The 16,395-nt window shown below is 35.7% G+C and overlaps 1 protein-coding gene across 1 annotated transcript in view; it reads left to right on the top strand.

Moving 5' to 3' along the window:
- Positions 1–16,120, top strand: part of SYT14 (synaptotagmin 14) — a 145,483-nt gene extending 129,363 nt beyond the window's left edge. The window contains 2 exon segments of the mRNA XM_065878769.1: positions 11,776–11,965; positions 15,807–16,120. Of these exon segments, the coding sequence (XP_065734841.1) occupies positions 11,776–11,965; positions 15,807–16,120 (504 nt within the window).
- The last annotated feature ends 275 nt before the right edge of the window (positions 16,121–16,395 follow it).

The raw sequence follows: 16,395 nt of genomic DNA, 5'->3' as shown, positions 1-16,395 counted from the left end.
GGGATTCTAGCACTCTGTTAGGTTAGTGTCCAATTTTAAAAAGCTCACACCTCCCCTGGGTATGTATGTGAGGGCATTTCTGGGGTGCAGAGTCTGTACTACATTAGCAATACAATATATGTTTCCATGACTCAGATACCTTAGAGAAAGAAAGCTTTTGCAGTTTTCAGAAATATGATAGATCAGTAAGAAGACAGAGAAGTCAGCTACATTAATTTTGAAACAAAAGCCCTAGGTTTTAACATGTGCTAAAGCTGTCAGGTTACAAAAATCTTACATGATTACGCCCACTCTAACATGTTTCTAGATCTCCAGTAATAATTATAATAAATTATATTTATTTCTAAATAAATTATATTATAATCCTAATAAATCAGATATTTTTAAAGTCTGTGTTTTCCTCCAGGGTAAAAAATTGCAATTTTTTGCTCAAGAGGTAAAGTATACACAAAGACAGACTACAAGTGCTTCTCAAGGAAAGACCTGTCACTAGCCCAACAAAGTAAGTTGCGACTTCTGCCCAAGCACTCAGTCATGTGCGTGTTTGGCCTTACATTATTTTTCTGAGATGCAGACCTGAGATGTTGCCCCCCCTCTCCAGTCACTGTACCTCTCTTCCTCTCCACTGCTTGTAGAGCAGGTCCAGTTTTTCTCACCCCCCGCATTTCATGTTTTTCACAACTTATTCTTTTCCTTAAACAATCTTTATTAAGTGCTTGCTGAGCAAGAGGTACTGTACTAATTTGGGGACATAAGAGATGAATAAAACAAAGGTTCTGCCCTCAACAGACTTACAGTCTAGTAGGAAAGACAGAGCAACAGTTACAGTGCTGTACAGTAAGTTTATGATGGAAATGTTCGCCTAGTTAGGTGAGTGAAATTTGGCTTCAACCTTACTTCCTAGAGCTACATTTTCCCCCCCGCTCCCCACATGCATCAGCTACACCAGATCAGTTTATTTACCAAACGCGCTATCAACTTTTGGGCCTTAGCTCATCACACTGTCTAGAATGCCCGTCCTTCCCTGTGCCTTTTGAAATCCTTTTGGGGCCTACTTCAAAATCTCTTCTCAGGAATATAGTTTCTGATATCCCAGAGTTTATCACGTCTACCTGTATTGTCACATAAACCTTTCAAGACATCATAGTCTGCCTTAAAATCAGTTCATCTCTCCCCTAGAACAGTGCTTTGTGCAGAGTAGACATTCAATAAACTCTTATACTGCTGACTTCCAAAACTGTTTTGTTTCTATTCGATTCTGTTTCCTTCAGTAAGATAAAACAGTATTTGGTCTATTGATTGATTTTTTGCAAGTAGCCTGAAGTCTGGTCACAAATGAATTAAATCAGGATTGTGAGATGAATAAGAGTGTTTCTAAAAATTATTAAACAAATGAGAATGTAAATATTAGATATGAAGGTGTGATAGATACTGTTGATTTTCTACCAGTCTACTGTCCCCATTACTTCTTAGTGCTTTCCTTACATAACATCCTATTTTGTTCAAGTAGCCAAACGTAGGTAATACATAATTCCCACAGAAAAAAACAATCCCCCTTGAAGATGAACTCACATTAAGAAAGAGTATAAGTAGAAAGAAATGATCCATCATGAATGACAGCAGACCCAAAAGATAGATAGGTTGGCATCTCTAGGACATGAACTAATAGAACACTGTGAAAGAGGTTATAAAATAAATATGCTTAAAATGAATAAAGAGCTAAAAGAAGTAACAGAAACCACAAGGAAAGAACAAGACAATACTAGAAAAGAGGCAGATTTAAATAATGACCATATGGAACTTCTGGAATGAAAAAATAGAGTCATTAAAAATAGAATCAATGAAAAATATGAATAACAGGGTAAGGAGAATGAAGGGTAGAATGAGAATGTTAAGTACATTTTCTTATAAAAACTCCAGAGTGAGAGACTAGAAGAAGCGAGAGGCAACATTTGAAGTACGTAGATCATCAGATTGAAAAAGTGCAGGTGCTCATAAGCAGGATTATCAGAAATGAATCCACACCTATAAAGATTACAGTGATAGGGTGAAACACCAAAGACAAAATGATAAGAGTAGCTACAGAGAAAAGATAAGGAAAGGGAACAACAACTGTCTAACAGAAAGCTTCTCAACAGCCCTGAATACCAAACGGCGTTGGTATAATATCTGTAAGGTGCCAAGGGAAATGAACTTGGAATATTATAGCCACCTAAATTTTTGCTAAGGAAGGGGGTAAACTCCAGATCTTTTCAGTCAAAGACCAGGAGAGTTTAGCACTCATAGCTCATTGCTGGGATAATTACTAAAGCATATACTTGTGTATGAAGAGCACTGAATTCAAAAGGAAGAAATAAGATGGAAGAAGTGATGGTGAGCTGAGAGATTATGAAGTATGTAGAATATCTAAATAAGCAGAGATCGAGCAGAAAACTACTAGCAACGATATGAAAGATTTGAGTAACACTTTAATTTAATGTATGTGTGTGGGACCTCTACCCTAATAAACGTAAGCCTATGTAGAACAGTTACAAATGTCAACCGTATATATGCCAGGCCACAAAGGAAGTCTCCACAAATATCAAGGAGTCAATATCATATCAACTTTGTTCTTTGACCACATTGGATTGCAATTAAAAATTCATTCAAAAATATCTGTGGCATACCACATGCTGGACATCGTTCTAGTTATTTGGTGTACATTAATGAAAAGCAGAAATAAATTTTGACCTGCATGGAATTTAATTCATTAGGGGGGAGGGGAGACTTGAGATACAGTAAAGGTAATAAATATAGTAAATGTATAGTATGTGAGAAAGTTACAAGTATTATGGGTAAAAGAAACAGAGTGAACAGGATCAAGAATGCTAGTTGGAAAGGAGTTGTAATTTAAATAAGAGGTCATTGGAGACAATGTAACATGTGGGCAAAGACTTGGAAGAGAGGAAGGCTTAGTCATTTGCATATCTGGGGAAAGAACATTGCAAGCAGATGGAACAGCCAGTTCCCAGAGCCCAGAGTACATGTGTTGTCTTCAGGAAAGAGCAAGGAGGCCCATTTAGCTAGAAGTCCAAGACTGAGGAGTAGAATAGTAGGAGGTAAGGTAAAAGAGGCAGTTCTCCTCCCACCCCTCAAATCTATATATCTAGATATGCAAACAAACAAAAAACTCTCTAAGTGAACTCAGGGTCAGAGAAGAAAGCATAATGGAAATTAGAAATATTTAGAATCAGACAAAATGAGAACACTATTAAATTTATGGTGTACAGATAAAACAATATTATAGGGAAATGTATAGCCTTAAAGATATTTGTAAGAAGATAAGAGTGCAAATCGATGAGCTAAATATTCTTCAACTCAGGAAGTTACAAAAGGAAAACAAGGAGAAATTAATGAAAGAACAAAATTAAAGAGGTCTAAAAAACAAAAGCTGGGTTTTTTAAATTGCTGATAAGTAAGCCTCTGGAGATAGATCAGGAAAGAAAAACATTACATTAAATGAAAGGGAGGAGATAATCAATTCAGTGGAAATTTCACAATCATAAAGAGAATAACTCTAGAAAACCAAGTTTGGAAACTTAGATGAAATGAGCAATTTTTTTGGAAATATAAATTTCTAAAAACTGATTTAGGAATAATAGTAAACATGAAATGACTTATTACCATTAAGAAATTCAATCAGTAGTCTAAAAGATTCTCATAGAAGAAAGAGAAAGAAAAAAAGATAGTTGAGTTTCAAGGGCAACTTTTACCCAACTTCAATGAACAAATAACTTTCCTGGAATAATATCTGTTTGAGGAAATGTGTATATATATACATACACGTACACATATATATGTGCATTTTTTTCTGAATTCAATTTAACATTGTTTAACTTGAGGTTTCTGCATATGTTTCTAAGTGAGATTGGTTTATAATTTTATGTTCTTCTTGTCTAGTTAGTGTCAAAATTATACATCTCAAAAGAGAAGCTGGGTACTTTTCCTTTTCATCCTCTGAAATAGCTTATATAGCACAGTAGTTGTTTGAGAGCATGGGGAAAATTTTATAAACTTTTTAAACCAATTTTATAAACTTTTATAAACCAATCTCACAAGCATGTGTGCAGAAATGCCAATTTAAATATGTTCATATTGAATGTAGCAAAAAATAATATGTGCATGTGTATACATGCAAAATTTCTGATAAGAGCAGGAGTTTTTATGACCATTTTGATAAGAGCAGGAGTTTTTATGACCATTTCTCCATGATGATATATTCAAACATAAGTAATAGAAAAGTTTTTGTTTTACAATTTTTGCTGTATTTTAAATCTTATCAATAAGTTTTCAGTGTTAATATGAAACAACTTTCTGTATGAAAGAGAAAGTGAGAATTTTCTACTTTTTTTTTCCACTCTTCATTAGCTAAGCTGTATATCAGGTATACTGTGTTCCCTGAGTATAGTAACATTCCCTTTCGCTGAACCATCTTTTCCTGTTCCTTGGTTCTTGCAGGGCTAAGGCCCTCAGACCAAACCCAGCAAAGAGACAAAGGGAAGTAGTCACAGTTGGTGCAAGCCCTCAGTAGCAGGGTTGATAGTCCTTACTGAAGGCCAAGGGGAAAAAAAGCGGGGCAAACAAGTCAGTTGAAGAGGCTCTGTAGTAGACATCTGTTTTTTCTGCCTAGCATCCATGTCTTCTGTGGCCACAGTGTCCAGGTTTTGCTTGGGAGACCAACTTGCTCCTGTACTTTGGATGAAGTGACTTCATTCCAAAGCCCAGAATTAGATCTCACGGGTCTTAACTAGTGAGTTTTAGGGTTTTGGTGAGAGCAGTCAGGATAATGTCTTCCTCTTTCCCACAACACTCAGAGCCACTGAAAGCTCTGGCAACTTGGAGCGAAGAGTCTACCTGAGAATAAAGGCAAATTTGGGAAACAAGCCCAAGGAATGGAGGAGAACTGTTGCCTAGTGACATGGGTTGAAGCCTGGATCAGTGAGCACCTGAAGCTACCCTTGTATTAACTGTTATATTACAGAAGCTAGTAAATTCCCTTGTGTCTTGTAAGCCAGTTAAATTTGGTAGCAGTTTGGTGGTTAAGTGCCTGAAGCTTCTCAGCACCAGGCTTCCCTGGAGGGAGGGAGGCAGACTGATGTTCTGCCGGCTGAATCCTAGTGGAAGTGCAGGGGCCCGTAGACAGCAGGAGGGCTAGCTGCTGCCAGCCAGCTCTCTGTCCTTACTTTTGGATGCTTTCTGTTTCTGTCCCTCCTGTGTTTTTGGTTGGGAGCTCTTGATGGCCTCTGTACCCTGTTGCTTTGGGGCAGACCCTTCCTGGGAGGGCCACTTCTTCCCCTGCCAGTAGCCATTGTCTGTCACTTGCAACCAAAAGCATCCTGATTCCAACACCACTCTGAAATGTAAACTATCCACCCATCCACTGCTCATCCCAGTAAGTTATCCTTTAGAGTCAATGGGTGTGTTTTTATCCCTACCAAAATACGGAATGGCTGTCCTTTACACTGGATTGGGGAGGGCGTGGAAGTGGAAGGGGGGTAAGATTTGGAGCAGCTATGCTGTTCTTGCTTTCTCCTTCCTGAAATTGCCTCTGGTTATCTCCTCCTTACCTTGTCTGATAGGCACTCAGTGCCTTGGGGCTAGGGAAGGGCCCCCAAGGTGCGAGAGGTGCGAGCACCGCTACTGGAGATGCAGCTCACCAGGTTTGCAGCAGGTGGCTGCCCTCTGGTTACACTTCAGTGCCCTCATCGCTCCATTTCCAGGAAAGTATAATGGAAGCATTTTGGGTCAAATTACCTTAAAAAGCAGAAATTTTCTTCTAGCCACAGTGAAAAATAAATTCAACAGAAAATATTCAAATTCATAATAATTATCATTGTAGAGTTCATCAATTTTACCTTAAAAGTACTGAGAAGTGGTTACAAGTAAGGTGGAGTCAGTTTAGTATTAATAAAAAGCCCCATACATTTACTTAATAGGAGTTCTGTTGTATTTTCAATCTTACTTTTTTCTCTCTATATTTACAAGTTCCTACCTGATTTTAACCTATTAACACCATTAAAGCCATGTAATGGCTGCCATAAGTACTAACTCTGCTTATGCTAAACATTATATAGAGTTTATTCACTTTTCTGAAAAATTAAATAAGTTTTTTTTCCTACTTTTACAGAATTGCTTATAATCCTTCACCCTAGGGCAGAGGACTCAGGCGGAAAGAGAAGAAGTATTAAAAAAGAAATAAAGTATTATGTTAGATGGGAGGAAGTTATACTTTTACTTTAGGGAGCCTATGGGACGATTCCTTTAAGTAGACCCAATTATGATTGGGATTTGTTTGACTTTGGGTTAATCACCTGCAGTTACTGCCACCTAGGGAAGCCTCAATTATAAATTAATGATGGAGTCTGCAGTGAGAGTAGGTAGAGATTCCTGAATACACACTGAATGGAGCAGCATGCCCTGAGGAATAGTTGGAGGAAAGATGCCATTTGAGTTTATAGTATCTGTATTTAATTTGTCTTTACTGCAGTTGCTCTATTTATATAGTTATTCTATACTGCTTTTGCTGTAATCAGTGATCCCCTTGGATTGCCACACCTATACCAACCCTGGATAGGCAGTTACACTGATGGCAATAGAAAGACCATGAGATTAGCACTTTTTCTAAGGTATAAATTCAGAATGAACTCTTCAGACAATAGTTTTTTGTTTTTTCTGTTAAATACTACTGTATTTCAGCTGGGCTTACTAAAATAGAATGTGATCACCAAGAATCTTATCACTTGCTTTTTTTTGTTGGGCTTAGAGACAAGGACATTTTTGCAGCAGTAAAGCAGGGAGATAAGTTAGCTGTTTTTCTCAGGAGCAAGAAAGACCTTTCCCAAGACTTTCTCGGGACATCACTTTGTTGCACAAAATTGGCAATATGACCTCTGTGTTGATAAGAAAATATTAGATTCACATCTTATTATCTGACAGTAGGTTAATATGAAAAATGCTATACTATGAAAAATGTATTTCACAGTATTCTAACAGATGCTGCTAGTATAATAGCCTAATGTAGCAAATGCACCAAATGTGCTTGAGCATGTTTTTGACACTATTTTCATAAGTGATGATATATCCTAATTGAAACTTACTAAAATTATGTTTTCTCCTCCAACTGTCATGAAAACATACCAAACTATGTGTTTTGTGTACCCATGATTTAGGAATATAAGATTTATCTTCCTTTTGGTTTTCTCCTCTACTGTTTAGAGTTAGATTTGAAAATATGAGATTTTTATCCCTCTGAATATTAGTCCCGTGAGCTAATTCAGTCACCAAGTATGTATTAATTCTCCTTGATTACTTGTATAGGCCAACCTAGATTCAAACTTGAAGACTTGTGTAAGACATTTTCAGATTTATTAAATCCAAAAATCTAAATCTGTAATTTTTAAATCTAAAAACTTGCTATAGAAAATAGTATTATAGTCTTTTTTTTTAAACTCATGGAGTGAATCCCTTTAGGAATGTTCAAAGAAAGTCCTAAACATTTTTATTATTGTTAATTTGTATATGTTGTATCCTTGTATCATGTAATTCTTTCATTAAATCTTTCTTCTTGTGAAACCAAACACATAGTAGAAAAGTGTAAAAGGCAGAAATGTACAACCCATCTAACTACCATCCAGGTCAAGAAATAAAACATTACCAGTACCCCTCAGAAGCCCCCATGTCCTTCCTAATCACTATTCTCTCCCCACCCCTAGAGTTAACCAAAAATTTGACTTTTAAATTAATCACCTTCTTGCTCTCTTTATAGTTTTACTACCTATTCATGCATCTGAAATACTATGGTTTAGTTTTGCCTGGTCTTTATTTGGTTTTTGTTTTTTGTTGTTGAAATTTACATAAATGGAACCATATAGCTAAATATCCTTTTAGGTTCAGCATTTTGCACTCAAAATCATGTTTGTAAATGTAGTTATAATTAGTTTCATTGCTGTATAGTGTATATATACTGTATGTACAGTATAGTTGCTGAATTATATGAAGTCACCACAAATTGTTTATCCATTCCACTCTTTGGGGTCATTATAGATAATGCTACTATGGACGTACTTTCATATGTCTCTTGGTAAACATTGCACATATTCCTGATCGAGATGTATATATATGGAATTGACAGATATTATGGTATGTGTATTTTTAACATCTTAAAAAAACATATCACTTTACACTATAACCATTGGAATATGAGACTTCCCATTTCTCTGTGTCCTCACCACACTATTGTTTTAGCCCAGCTATTTGTTGTGTAGTGTTAGCTCATGGTTTTAATTTCCTTTTCCTTGATTAGTAATGAAGTTGAACATCATTTCACATATTTATTGACCATTCTTTTGTGAAAGTGCTGATTCAAGTATCTGTCAAGTGTTTTTATATTGTGTTGTCTTTTTCTTATTGATTTATAGGTATTCTTTACATATTTGGGATTTGAGCTAATTGTGAAGTATATGTGTTTCAGAGGTGTTCCACCTTTGTTGTAAATTAACTGTCTATTATGCATGGATTACTCAGTGGACTTTCTATTTAACAGTCTCTTAGATATTGTTTTATCACATTGTCTTAAATAATGTACCTTTATTATAAATTTTGATACTCAGTAGAGCAGAGCCCCCTATCTTGTCATTTATTTTATTATTTTTATTCTGGTAAGAACATCTAACATGATATCTACCCTTTAACAAATTTTAAGTGTACAATATTGTTTACTGTAGATATAATATTGTACAGCAGATCTCTGGAACTTAATCATCTTCCAGAACTGAAACTTTATACCCATTGAACAGTAACTCTCCATTTCCCCCTCCTCCAGCCCCTAGCAACCCCCATTCTACTCTCTGCTCCATTATATGGCTCCACATATAAATGGAACCACACAGTATTTGTCTGTGACTGACTTATTTCACTTAGCATAATGTCCTCCAGGTTCATCCATGTTCTCACATATGGCAGATTTCCTTCTTTTTTAAGACTAAATGATATTTCATTGTATATATATACCGCATACATTTTAGAATTAGCTTGTCAAGTTCCACAAAGAAACCTGTTGAGATCTTGATTCTGATTGCATTTATTCCATCAATTTGGAGACAGTATTGCAAAATTGGACCTCATAATTCATTAACATAGTATATATAGCACTTCTAAATTTCTCTCAATAATAGTCATAGTTTTCTGTATAGAGGCCTTGCATGTCATTTGTACATTTATTCCTAGATATTTTATATTTTATGTTGTAATAAATGTTATTTTGAACTAAATGTTCTTTTCGGATTTGTTCCTGGTATACAGCAATATATGGATTCTTAAGTTTTACCTTTGCAGGCGACTGTAATACCTCTGTGGAGTTGATTAGATTTCACATGTGCATAACTATATAGTATGCATATAAGGACAGTCCAAGTCATTATACCTTTTATTTCATTTTATTGCCTTTCATAAGGCTAGGACCTTCACTGGCTGGAACCTCCAGTGCAGTGCTGATTAGAAGTGGTAATAGTTGACATCATTGTCACGTCCCCAATTTCAAAGGGGAAACATTTAAAAAAAATTAAGTATGATGTTACATGTTGCTCGATTTGGTTTGCTCAGCATTTATTTAGAGTTTTAAATCTAAGTTTATGAATGAGAAAATCCTGTAATTTTTTAATAATGTCCTTGTCGGGTTTTGGTTTTAAGGTTTTGCTAGTTTCTCACAGGAAACTGGGGAGTGTTTCCTCTTTTCCTGTTATCTGAAAGAGTTTGCATAAGACTAATATTATTAATTAGAATTCACTATTGTAGCCATCCGGCTAAAGTTTTTGAGTTTTATTTTGTTGGTTTTGGAAAGGTTTTTAATTGCAAATTCAATTTCTTCAGTTAGACTGTTCAGATATTCTATTTCTTCTTGTGTCCACTTTGCTTAGTTGTACTATTCTAGGAATATGTCCATTTCGTCAAAATTTAAAATTTGTTGGAAGAAAGCTGTTCTTACTCATTTTTTAAAAATCTTTTCATGGCCTATAGAATATGTAGTAGTGTCTTTTTTCATTCCTGATATTTTTTCATTTGTGCCTTGTCTCTTTTATTTCTTAATTGGACTAACATTTATCTATTTTTATTAATCTTTTCAAATAATTTATTTTCATTATCATTTAGTTACCCATGGATTATTTATATTTGTTTCCTTAATTTCCAAATTTATAGGAATTTTCTTCACTAGAACTTAGTTTGGATTTCTAGCTGATTCAAAAAACATTCTGAATGATTTCCAGCATTGAAATTCATTTTTGAAATTCGTTTGCTTTTTTAAATTTATTTATTTATTTGTTTGTTTGTTTTTGGCTGCATTGGGTCTTTGTTGCTGCACGCGGGCTTTCTCTAGTTGCAGCAAGTGGGGGCCACTCTTCATTGCGGTGCACTCCTCTTGTTGTGGAGCACGGCCTCTAGGCACGTGGGCTTCAGTAGTTGGGGTTCACAGGCTTAGTTGCTCTGTGGCATGTGGGATCTTCTCAAACCAGGGATCAAACCTGTGTCCCCTGCATTGGCAGGCGGATTCTTAACCGCTGTGGCACCAGGGAAGTTCCCGTTTGCTTTTTTTTTGCGGTACACGGGCCTCCCACCATTGTGGCCCCTCCCGTTGCGGAGCACAGGCTCCGGACGCGCAGGCTCAGTGGCCATGGCTCACGGGCCCAGCCTCTCCGCAGCATGTGAGATCTTCCCGGACCGGGGCACAAACCCGTGTCCCCTGCGACAGCAGGCAGACTCTCAACCACTGCGCCACCAGAGAAGCCCCCGTTTGCTTTCTTAATAAATATTTTTGTAAAAACTCCACTGCATGCTTGAGAAAATGTATGCTTTGTAGTTGTAGGATGGAGTGTTCTGCATATTACCATTAGGTCAGTTTTACTTATTGTGATATTCGAATCTTCTACATCATTACTGTATTTATTTGCCTGCTTGTTTGGTCAGTTACTGAAAGGAGTATGTGGACAACCCCACTGGTTGTGGATTTGCCTATTTCTCTTTCTAGTTCTGGCAATTTTTGCTTCTTTTATTTTGAGCCCATGTTATTAAATAATGCAAATTTGGAATTACTTTATCTTCCTGGTAAGTTTGCAGTTTTATCATTATTGAGTGTACCTCTTTATTTCTAGTAATAGTTACTGCCTTAAAGCTAACCTTGGCTGGTACTAATATACCGATTTTCTTTTGGTTATTATTTGCATGGTAAATATTTTCCCACCCTCTTTTTTTCAATTTCTGTATATCAGTGTTTTACATATTGACTTATAAGTAGCAGATTTTGTGTTTATTTAATCAAAGTCTGCCAATCTTTGTCTTTAAAGGACACTTAAGACATTTACATTTAATGTAATTGAGTCTGAATCTGTGTTGGTCTTTTAAGGTCAATACATCTTTTAAACAATTCTTTTACATTCAGGAAAGAGTTCATTGGCACCTATGAGTTTAAGAAATTTATCTTCTCTGATTTGTATCCAAACATGCAAGAATTTATGAGGCCTTCTCATCTCCTGTCATTCCTTTGACTGCTGTATAATGAAAAGAGATCCAGGAACTAAAATATGCTAAGAACATTTCTAATCTAGTGTTTTGGGAATTTTGCTTACAACTCTTGTTTTTTTCATGACTTATCTACCTAATTCCAATAAACAGGGCATTACCAATGTATCTATTAATATATCTTTTTTTTACAAAATACTATAAAGATTTCATTTTTGATTGCAGGGCTGTAACTCCCAAATGAGCGTGTCAGAAGTCTCCTGTAGTGAAAGTACATCCTCCTGTCAGTCTCTTGAACATGGCTCAGTCCCAGAAATTCTCATTGGCCTGCTTTATAATGCCACAACTGGGAGACTATCAGCAGAAGTGATAAAAGGCAGCCACTTCAAAAACTTGGCAGCAAACAGACCACCCAGTGAGTGAAAAATATTTTTCTTAATTCTAGTGTTTTCTGTACTTATGAGACTCGCAGTGTAGGGGCTTCAGTCCTATCATTTAGCCTTAACCAATCAATGATGGTTTAATCATCAGCCAATCTGTTTCATGTTTTCTATTTCCAGCCATTTGGGAATTAGAAAGATCTGAAATTCAAAACATTAATTGTAAGGTGGCAAGACTTTAACTTTTTCAGTGTCTGCAGAATGAATTAGCCCTATCATAGCCATTATCTTCTAATGCCAGAAAAAGTTACAGGTTTTTTTTTTAAAGGTAGTAACACTCCACAAATATGATGACGAATGCTTATAGCTGTTGTTTTTAACTGAAGATCGATGTCATGTTTCCTCTCTGCATGCAGTACTATGAACTAATGTGTATACTTCTATATTTTTCCTTCTTTTCTCCCTTAACAATTTAAGAAAAAACTGTTTCTTCACATTTTTCCTCCTTTAAAATTATAAATCAGTACTGCCAGCAGAATCTTTTCTTAAATGGAATGTGCTTTGCTTTTACCAGAACAAACAGAATAAGGAATAGTTTGATATTTATGCTCGATGCTAGGAAAGGAAAGCTAGATGGTGTAGATACCTCTGCCCTGTCTATATGCCTCTCACTCTTCTCTCTCCTATCTCTCTCCCAGCTCAGGAGGCTGGGGATAAGTTATGCACAGAGAAATTGTCATGCAGTATACCTCCAACATTGTTTATTGTTATCTGTAGAAATAAACTGGGAAAGTAGCAGCCTCTTTATATTTCTCTAAAATTAAAGCTGTTAATAACGGCCTACACTCAAAATTTGAAAGGAAATCTTGAATAATAATGCCAACCTTAAATTTGTTTAACAATTTCTTACAGACTTGCTTGAAGCAATATTTCACTCCAAGTATCAAATAACTGTTGGAGGGGAAACTTTTTCCACCCTTGAATTAACTTTACTTCTAAATATCCTAAAAATTACTTTTTCAATCAAAGTGAAAAGTCATAAAAATGTATTTAGTGTGCCCTCAGTAGTACTGGAAACCTCACTTCTTACATACATCATGCAATGTATCTGTCCCTTCATTAAACGTCAGAAGGCCAAAGTTAGATTTCTATTTCTACCCTTGGACGAGTGACCTAACTTCCCTGAGGCTGTTTCCTTATATGTAAAATTAAGGTTGTGTTTCTCACAGGGTAACTGTGATACTCAAATCGGATAAAGGCACGTAAAAAGGATGGAATTATTATTTGTCCCCTTTTTCCTTTCAGAAGGAAACATTCAGAGGGTGGAAAAAAGCAATCACTAGAGTAAAGAGCTTTGGAAGTGTGACTTGGTTACCGTCATTAATCCACGCTAGGAATGCAAACTCAAATGGCCTGGGAAGTAACTTAAATGAGCAGAATTTGTAGAGGAAAGAGAAGGAGCACGGAGAGGCCTGTGATAAATGCAGGGGTGCACGCCCTGCCTTAAGACATTCAGATTCAAATTTTTTGAACACGGTCTATTATTTGGGGTTACATTTAGCCACAAGCTGTCAGTTTGCAATTCCTGCTTAGCTAATAGTTTAATTTTTTGACAAATCTTTAACTTGAAATGCTAGAAAGCAGCAGAATGAAATGACAGATTTGCCTTTCTGTCCTTGCTGAACCCACTCTGATAGAAACAGAGAAACACTAATCAGAACTAAAATGAACCAGGGGGTGGGTGGAGGTAGGGATGGACAATAAACAAGTTAAGAGATTTGCATCCGCAACATAGAGTAGATCTATCAGGTTAAAGAATAGGTTATAGCAATTTCCATTATTTTAGAATTAGATCTTCAGTAGTAGGACAGTTCATGGTATTAGCTGGGAAGTAACTAGTAGGTAAATATAAGTCAACATTAAAACTAATTAAATGAAGTAGGGTATTTATAAAGTAAAATATGATAATTTTATCAGTTTGTCTATTGTATATAAGATTGTGACCCTTCATATATACCTAGGTTCTAAATTTTGAACTATGTTATAGACTGACTAATCCAATTTTTATCCCAAAGGAACAGTGGTAACATTCAAGAACAAAAATTTTGGTAGTTCTATTTTATTTTGCATAACTTAGTTTTATATTACATTGGGAGTAAAAAAAAGTGTTTGAAGTGTTAAATATTGCATGGATAAACTTAAAAATTTAGAAAAATAATAATAATAATGATCCTTTAATGCCTTTTATTCAGTCTTTTATGGTCTGATAATTTGCATGATTCTATGTTCAATGTGCTTTAGACCAAGAAAATATCCTTATAAAGGTGTCCCCCTTTAAAACAGTGTAATTTTTGTTTAAGATTACACAATGACCTTAAAAATTCTCATTCCATGAAATTTACCCAACATACCCTTTTTTCAACCCTCTACCTGAATTAAAATGCTAAAGTTTTGTGTTCTTCCACTCCAGTGAACAGTGTTTCCTCTTTAATTCTAACCTTTGACCCTCTTTCACCCAACAATTGACATCTGGTCATTATTTCTTTTACTGCTTTCCACCCCCTGTTGTCAGATGGACTGTTCTGTTGTCTAAAACACTTGATAGGTGGACAGGTTTATATAATCCGAGGTGAGTTCCTGTAGAGGCTAATTGGATGTTGTCTTTTCATGCAAAAACAAAATACCCTAAAACTTGCCAGCAGTGAAGCTGTCCACCATGTTGATTTCCAAAAAAAATGCACATTTATTATCTGTGGTACTTTAAATAAAACTAACTTAGAATTTATCTCTGATTATGGATGATGGTATTCAGAGTATCTATAAAACTAGCAAAACCTTTTAAATTAAAGGTTTATTTGTTCATTATATTTTGACTCATAAGTAGAAATAGATATTTCATGAGAAATATTGCAATTTTCATTAAAATTAATTGAAATTTTGATACGAAGTACACATGATGGATCTACATGCTGAAGATAATTTGCATGAGTCTAAAGAACTTGAGAACACAGTTGTTTGAAAAGAGGGTTTATCTCCCAAGTAACCAGGTAATGAACTGTTACGTTTCACTTGGTACACTAAACATCACATCAATTTTTTTTTTTATAATTCATGAAAATAGTTAAGATACCATACCTAAAATTTCACATTAAATTGTGCCAAAAAGGAATCCTGTAGTATTTAACTATCCAAAAAGCACATTAAATGTATTCTTGCATGAAACCAGGAGAAAGTTTTACTTGATTTGCTAAACTTTGAGCCCTTAGTGCATTTGGCTTCATTTTGGCCCTTAAATGTTTTAAAAATATATTTAAAAACCACATCCATGCAGAGATTTTTTTGACATTTCATCCTAAGCTGTTTTGATGTCATCTTTGCATTCTTGTCTTTCTCTTTCCCTCCTTACCATTTGCCTTCATTTCTATTCGTTTGTTTATTCTTACACTCTGAAAGCACAGTGGAATGCTTTACAGTGTTGTGGCTAATTGAGCTTGCTAAGTGTTTATTAATGCTATGATGTCCTGCTTAGTGAAGCTAAACGGGGGTGGGGATGGGAAGGGCGGGTAGTGGGAGGTCAAGGATGGGGGTGGGAGGGTGGAGGAAGGATTATGAGGTATACCTTTAAATTCTAACTCTAATGTAGAAGTAGTGAGGTTAAGATATTATTACCCCCAAAAGATTTGATGCCTACTTAGCATTCTCTGTACTTGTCACATTTTATTATCATTTAATCAAAATGGAATTATTGGATTTCTACTAAACATGGTATACACCATATCCTTATAAAGTATAAACAATCTTCTCAGCAAGTGTTACAAGAAAGACGTTTTGAGTTTGTTTCAAATGAAATTTGTGGTATGTTGTTTTTTTCTATAGATACATATGTTAAATTAACTCTACTGAATTCCATGGGTCAAGAGATGTCCAAATGCAAGACATCCATCCGCAGAGGGCAGCCAAATCCAGTATACAAGGAAACTTTTGTTTTTCAAGTGGCCCTATTTCAACTCTCTGATGTGACACTCATACTGTCTGTGTATAACAAACGCAGCATGAAAAGAAAAGAGATGATAGGCTGGATTTCTTTAGGTCTGAACAGCTCTGGAGAAGAGGAACTCAATCACTGGACTGAAATGAAAGAGTCGAAAGGACAGCAAGTATGTAGATGGCACGCGTTGCTAGAGTCATGATGACTAGGATTAATGAGCAATTGCAGTTCAAGGCAGCATCATTTCTGAGTACAACATTACTCTTCTTACCTAGTCACCATGGGAAGATCTGTTCTTTGAAGAATCATCTTTAACATTCTACCCAAATGCTTTAAATTCTGTGGAAAGAACATCTAATACTGACATAAATGAAGAAAAGAAGTGTGTCTAGTAGAGCTTGTTTGAGAAAATGAGAAACTTTCATCTTTCTTAAACTGACAGTCCTCCAGAGCTTTAAGAGCATCGTTTTGGTTTGA

The sequence above is a fragment of the Phocoena phocoena genome, chromosome 1 (assembly GCF_963924675.1).
Source record: "Phocoena phocoena chromosome 1, mPhoPho1.1, whole genome shotgun sequence".
NCBI classification, from domain to species: Eukaryota; Metazoa; Chordata; class Mammalia; order Artiodactyla; family Phocoenidae; genus Phocoena; species Phocoena phocoena.
Note: the sequence above shows the minus strand (reverse complement) of the source record. Positions and strands in the feature narration are given on the sequence as shown.